The sequence below is a fragment of the Cyprinus carpio genome, unplaced genomic scaffold (assembly GCF_018340385.1).
Source record: "Cyprinus carpio isolate SPL01 unplaced genomic scaffold, ASM1834038v1 S000006590, whole genome shotgun sequence".
Classification (NCBI taxonomy): domain Eukaryota; kingdom Metazoa; phylum Chordata; class Actinopteri; order Cypriniformes; family Cyprinidae; genus Cyprinus; species Cyprinus carpio.
The window spans coordinates 644,992-652,333 of NW_024879241.1; the positions used below are offsets into that span (position 1 = coordinate 644,992).

A 7,342-nucleotide genomic window follows, 5' to 3' on the forward strand; every position below is an offset into this window, starting at 1 on the left:
CCCACCTTAACAAATTTATTTGACCACCCACCATTATAGAATAATTATATTCTGCATGTGTTCAGTTTTTAGAATATAAAGCTTACAAAACTTTTATGATAAACTAGTGCTATGTCCAACAATCTGCCCTAACAAAATGTATAATCGCTACTGGCCAGGAGGATAATTGTGCTCGGACTCGGTTTGTGGCAGACATGCCTAGTGTGAGTGCCCCCTTTAACACTCTGGTTCTTCAGATCATGAACTGAAGCCAAGTTTTGTGCTGAAATGAGTGATGTTTTCACTTTAGGTGTCTGTGATACCAGTGAGGGGTCTCGTCATCTTCCTCTGCCTGCTTCATCTGTGTGTTCAAGGCATTCAAGATGTGAACACTGTGTGTCTTGCTCAAATGACCCAGTATTTTTATGACAAGTAAGTACATTTGTGCATGAAGTCAATGAATGAATCAATACATTCAGTTTGAACCATGCGTGTGGTTTGAATAACAAAATGCACATGGAACAAGGCAAATACTATAATGTTTTATGATAATTGCAATAACCTTATGCTGTTTTATGTCTTTCAGTGTCCAGCCAAAGACCGGGCAAGGAGCTGATGCTCAGTATGCATTATCAATCTATGTCCCACCGGCTCATTGTACAGATAAACATGCTAAAATCGAGAATGTGTTTGACAAGGATGATGCAGCACAAGTGAAAATGCTTCTCAAAAACGGTGCCAAATGTGAACTTTGCACAAAGCCCAAAAATGTAATAGCTTCACGGCCAGTAAAAATAGATGAGAAAACAACAGAACATTCTGAGCATGTTCTACTCTATCCTGTAGGTAACTCTCTCATGGACAAACTTCTAGCAAAGGCAAGAGACCAGAGCTGTGTAGTGTTTTATTCGTACAACTCACCTTGTGTGAAAACATGCCTTCAGAGTGCAGACAATATTCTGGGAGGCCTTAGAAATTGGATCAATAAAAGAAAAGGCCAAATGAATGCCTTTGTCTTCCAAGAGATTTGGCAGAAGGACAAGGACAAGGATCTCCAAACAGAATTTCAAAACATTGATAAGATAGTGCCTCTTTATCGTTGTATGAAAAGCAGCAATGCGATGGAATGCCGGAAATGTGTGAATAATAACGTTGTGGATCCCTTCTGTCTGCCCAAAAAGAAATTCTTTTTGGAATCACTAATTAAGGAAGTATTTTTCCTTTTCCAGGAATTGCTTACATCAGTGATCAAACTGTGATGTGTTATTAATGAATGATTTTCTCTTCATAACTTTCATTGAGCTTTTATTCTTTTTGCTCAGCAAACACATTAGACTATCTATGCAATCTGTGCCTGATAAACATATGTAATCACGTATACTTTGAGGCATTGCCATAATGTATACTGTGTAATGTACACAGTTTTTGCAAACAATAAATTCTGCTCATGCATGTCTAGTTGATTTTCACTTGACTGGTTGACTATTGAAATTTCTATGTATCTGACCACTCTTCATCAGTAAATATTATTTCACATTCAGTCCTCCATTTCTCTTTGATATAAGTTGTAGAGTGTGTTTTCATATTTTCCAAACTCTTGTATATCTGGGAAACTATCTTATATCTAATACCTGATGTGTGTTCCTTCTTAAGTAGGTCTATCAATGGATTCAAATTATCTTTGAGTTTTCCTTTTATTTTTTTATCATAATAATTTTGAACTTGAGGTATCTGTAAAAATCCTGATTTTATAGAAAAAGCATTTCCTTTAACAGATGAAAACTTAAAATTTCACCTTTCTCGATGGTACAAAAGGAAGTAATCCCCTTATTTGCCCACAATTTAAACCTGTTATCCAACCTATTTGGGGTGAAGTCTGAATCATAAGCAAAACATTTCAAAACCGTTACTGTATTCTGACAGATTCCTTTACCACTGTTGCCCAAACATTTAAAGTAAATTAAAGTCTTCTGATAAATGACCATTAATCTTTATTTTTGGGTATATCATAAAGTGTCTGTACAGGTCCTTCTCAAAAAATTAGCATATGTATACTTCTGATTATAGTTTCATGAAAACCAAATCTGTGTAAAACCTTATAGAGATATGTCCAGCTAACGGATTGAAAACAGCATGTAAACTTAAAATCATTGCCTTTAATTTATTTCTTCTTATATGATTCATAACATGCAATGTGCATCTAATATTATCCTGTGTTTGACACTGACAGATAAATCCTGACTGGTCTTTATTTATCAGATTGAGTTCTTCCATTCTTCTGGCCATAATTGATGTAAACAATCTATAATCAACATTTAATACAGATAGAGGTCTATATGATCCACACTTTATCTTCTTTTGGTATAATAAATATGACCGCCTCCTTCCAAGATGGGGGAGCTGTCACATTCTTTAAGACCCAATTAAAAGAACCAAGATAGGTATTGTTTCTTTTTGGAATACTATATACCACTCCCCACTAAATCCATCAGGTCCTGGGGAATTATTGGATTTAATTTAGTAATACCCCTTTTCACTTAATTCGCTGTTATTTGGATTCTGCCTATCCTTATGTTCTCTTTCTAACAACTTTAATTGGTGCTTTAATCTATTTAACTCCTGTTGTCAAATGTTCTTTTTAAGTGAGGCAAATGTTATAATTTTGCCTCTTAATACTGCTTTAGCAGTATTCCACAGTATGCAAGGTGTGGCCTCTTCATTATCATTATTTCCTAAGTAAGAATGATTTTCATTTTTAATATACATTTTAAAAGAGGGATCATTAAGAAGGTTCAAATTAAATTTTCACAAGGTATCCTTAGATTTATTATCTAATTTTACTTTTAGACAAATTAGAGCACGATCACTGATATCTATTGTTCCAATATCACAGCTTTTTATTCTGGTCATATCTCTATTAAACATAAGAAAATAATCTATACAGGGGCTGGTCATATAATTAGAATTATCATCAAAAAGTTGATTTATTTCACTAATTCCATTCAAAAAGTGAAACTTGTATATTATATTCATTCATTACACATACTGATATATTTCAAATGTTTATTTCTTTCAATTTTGATGATTATAACTGATAACTAAAGAAAATCCCAAAGTCAGTATCTCAGAAAATTAGAATATTGTGAAAAGGTTCAATATTGAAGACACCTGGTGCCACACTCTAATCAGTTCATTAAACTCAAAACACCTGCAAAGGCCTTTAAATGGTCTTTCAGTCTAGTTCTGCAGGCTACACAATCATGGGGAAGACTGCTGACTTGACAGTTGTCCAAAAGATGACCATTGACACCTTGCACAAGGAGGGCAAGACACAAAAGGTCATTGGCTGTTCACAGAGCTCAGTGTCCAAGCACAGTAATAGAGAGACGAAGGGAAGGAAAATATATTGTAGAAAAAAAGTGTACAAGCAATACAAAGCATTCTTTGTGTCAAGCCACCCTTGAACAACAGACAGCGTCAGAAGCGTCTCGCCTGGGCTAAAGACAAAAAGGACTGGATTGCTGCTGAGTGGTCCAAAGTTATGTGCTCTGATGAAAGTAAATTTAGCATTTCCTTTGGAAATCAAAGTCCCCGAGTCTGGAAGAAGAGAGCAGAGGCACACAATCCACTTTGCTTGAGGTCCAGTGTAAAGTTTCCACAATCAGTGATGGTTTGGGGTGCCATGTCATCTGCTGGTGTTGGTCCACTGTGTTTTCTGAGGTCCCAGGTCAATGCAGCCGTATACCAGGAAGTTTTAGAGCAGTTCATGCTTCTTGCTGCCTGACCAACTTTATGGAGATGCAGATTTCATTTTCCAACAGGACTTGGCAACCTGCACACCACAGTGCCAAAGCTACCAGCACATGGTTTAAGGAGCATGGTATCCTCCCGTTTCTTAATTGGCCATCAAACTCGCCTGAAAAAATCTGGGGGGTATTGTGACGAGGGAAGCTGCGATATGCCAGACTCCCAGAATGCCGAAGAGCTGAGGCCACTATCATAGACAACGCCTGGGCTCTCATACACACCTGAGCAGTGGCAACAAGACTGATCCGACTCCATGCCACGGTAACGGCCGCATTGCTGCAGTAATTCAGGCAAAATGATCCCCAACAAGTATTGAGTGCTGTACATGCTCATACTTTTCATGTTCAATCTTTTCAGTTGGCCAAGATTTCCTAAAAATCCTTTCTTTGTATTGGTCTTAAGTAATATTCAAATTTTTCGAGATACTGAATTTGTGTTTTTTTTTCATTAGTTGTTAGTTATAATCAGCAAAATTAAAATAAATTAACATTGCAATATATCATTCTGTGTGGTAATGAAATGAATGTAATATACAAGTTTCACTTTTTGAATGGGAATTATTAGGAAATAAATCAACTTTTTGATGATATTTCTAATTATATGACCAGCCACCTGTACTAGTATAGGCATAATTTGGAGGGTTAAAAATGTTGTATATCCTTAGTATCTGGGTTTAGGTCCCTCCATATGTCGATTATGCCAATATCATTCATCAATGCATTAATTTTTTCCGTTGAATGGTTTAGGAGTTGTTTTTTCCCCTTGTTTGTAGAGGCTACTTCCGGCTGTAGGTGTATTTTTAAAGTCACCTCCACAATCAATATGCCCTGTGTTTCAGAGGCTATAAATCTGAAATATCGTTTGAAAAAAATTCATATTAACTACCAGGTGGGGCATACATATAAATTAAGTACATGTTTTCCATTTAATATAGTCCAGAAACAAAAATAAACCACCTTCTTTGTCAATATATTCATATTTCTTTTTCAAAAATAACCATATGGGAGATCAGAATAATAACTCCTCTCCTATGCCCTGTATGGTATGATGAGTAATAGATCAGAGTAAATCCCATTCTTTAAAATCTTTCATGCTCAGTGTTATTTAAATGTGTCTCTTGTAGGATAACTATATGAGCACGTTTCCACTTTCATCTTATTTCACTTATTTTTTTTTTTTTTCCTTTTAATAGTGTTAAATATACCTTCACACTGAAGAAATAACCTTTACTCATGATTTGTTGTCTGTTCAATTTAACATCAAAATCTAAAGGGTAGGAAAGAGTTCCTGGAGAACAATATTCAAACCAATAAAGAAAACTATAAGAACACACTGAGGTTCCAAGATAGGGGCCTCAAACAAACGACCCTGAAACAAGCTAGGTGGTGACATCTAGCGTAAGAGGGAAGCCTTCTCTTCAACCGTGGTGCTCAGGGCCCCCAGTTTATCGTCTTTACATGAAATAGATGAAAACATAACTCAAGTGTCCGACGTAGTATGCTTTCATAAAATAATTTGATTAGAGTAAAAGCAACTCATATCTAACAGTTTACAGTCCAAACAAAGGAATAATCTCCAGACTTTTGGTTGTAGATGGCATAAGTAGACTCCAGTTCCCTTTCAGCTTGGTCACTCTTCGACGGACGTCACGTCGGCAACCGACGAATTGGTATATTGCTTTGATAGACCAATCTACTTTGAGTGTAAACTTAACAAACCAATGCACATTGGCCTGCAATTATTGCATCAAGCTGCAGTTGATCACAGCGTGAGCATAAAGAGGCAGGAGATTCAATGCATACCAGCTTTTTACTTCAGAGCCGATTCTCTTTCACAGTGAGTTATGAGTTCAACACGCTCTTGGAAGCTTTTGGTGTTGGCGGCACGGCGCTTCAGCGGTGGTTGTTCCTGTGTCGAGTGGGTTGCGCACTTCAGGTTGCTCAACCCCCTTTTGTGCTGCAAGCGGCCTTTCCCCGTGCATCTCAGCACTAAAAGAGCATTTCCCTGAAAAAGCAATTTCTCTGAAAGTGCTTTACGGGTAAGTGATTATAAAGACAAGATGCAGTTTCACCTGTGAATTTCTGGATGCGGTCGGTTACCTGGCGCCGGGGTGATGCTCATGATCGCTGCCTCATCATGTCTGGGCATTAAACATGCTGAGGGTGGCCTTCGCGGGAGAGGAGTCATGTTCGCATTGCGGGAAGCTGACCATCTCTGAGCTGCGGGCCAGGCTCCGTTTCCTCCCGGGAACGGAGCGGAGCTCCTGTTTGCCTCTCTGCTGCATCCAGCGCGCATCCGGGTGGCTGCCAGGACGATGGCTACATCAGCAGTACCAAGGTGGTGAGGATTACAGCGGTGGCAACCCCCTCAGAGAACCAACCCTCAGGGCCCAGCCCCTCCTCTAGTGTCTCCGAACCCAGTGGAGCCTGCCAGAGAATGGGGCAGGGCCATCTTCAAAGAGCGTACACAAGCTAGTATACTTTGGTGACCCCTCCCTAGAGCTCTTTGATGAATATTTGACTGCTTTGCCATCCCTCCGGAGTGGTTGTCAATGCCTAAAGTGGGATCCAGAGGATGACGGCTTGGCTTTACTAACTACCCGGCCCACCGAGAAGGTATGGCTCGGTGTGAAACCTCCCACCTCATCCCGATCCTTATCCAGGCTGGATTATTGGGTTTCCTTCTCTCGGTTGTTCCGTTGCCCTCCGAGCGCTTCTGGTTGCCTCCACAAAACCCCGCCTGGTGCCTTTCTTTCTTCCGCCGGAAGTGCATGAGGAGTTCACCAGTGCACCTTTTATACTGCCAGAACGCAGCCTGCTGGTTCCTTTCCTCCTATCCTCATCCCCCTCAAACGGGGGTGCAGCTAGGGGTTACCGGCAGGGTGAACCGTGCCTCTTCCTCCTGGGTCCTGTAGGGTACTCCGTGCTGGCCCATTGATGTTTATAAGGGTTTGTGGAGAGCCTACCCTCCGTCTTACACGTGATGGCGTTACTGCAGGTTCTACAGGCCAAGGCACAGAGGGACCCGCACAAGGGTGGTCATGACCCAGAAGTTCTCAAAGAACTCCGTACCGCTACTGACCTCACACTACGGCCGCGACGAAGGTCACAGCGTGGTCTCTGGGCTGTGCAATGTCCACTATGGTGGTCCAGGAGTACCAAAACTGGGTGTGTCTGGCCGATATTTGTGGACGCCGACAAAGTCTGGTTCCTTAATGCCCCTGTGTCGCCAGACCCCCGCCTCGTTCGGTGACTACAGTCAAGGAGTTTGTTTCCAGCATGCTCTCGAGCTGCACAGTCCATGCATACTGAGGGGGCGTTCAATCACCCCCTGCCCCAGCCGTGGTTAGCGCCGTGGAGCTTGGCGTGGGAAGGCCACCCCGTCCCTGGCCCCTGTCAGACCTGGCGGTAAGTTGAAGAGCCAGATGCTATTCAATTCAGTTCAATCATCGTCCCCCCAAGTTCAGCGGCATCCTCCTCTTTTCCAATGGTGAGGGGGGCTGATTGTCCTGTCCTTGCGTGCGCTCACACGTTCGACTCTAGGGCGGAAGGAGGCA

At 40.9% G+C, this 7,342-nt stretch overlaps 1 protein-coding gene across 1 annotated transcript; it reads left to right on the forward strand.

The window, feature by feature from the left end:
• The first annotated feature begins 243 nt into the window (after positions 1 to 243).
• On the forward strand, positions 244 to 1,437 carry LOC109045318. The gene is made up of 2 exons (XM_019063178.2): positions 244 to 411; positions 566 to 1,437. The coding sequence occupies exons 1-2, from the start codon at positions 389 to 391 to the stop codon at positions 1,236 to 1,238; spliced, it is 696 nt and encodes a 231-aa protein (XP_018918723.2). The 5' UTR covers positions 244 to 388; the 3' UTR covers positions 1,239 to 1,437.
• The last annotated feature ends 5,905 nt before the right edge of the window (positions 1,438 to 7,342 follow it).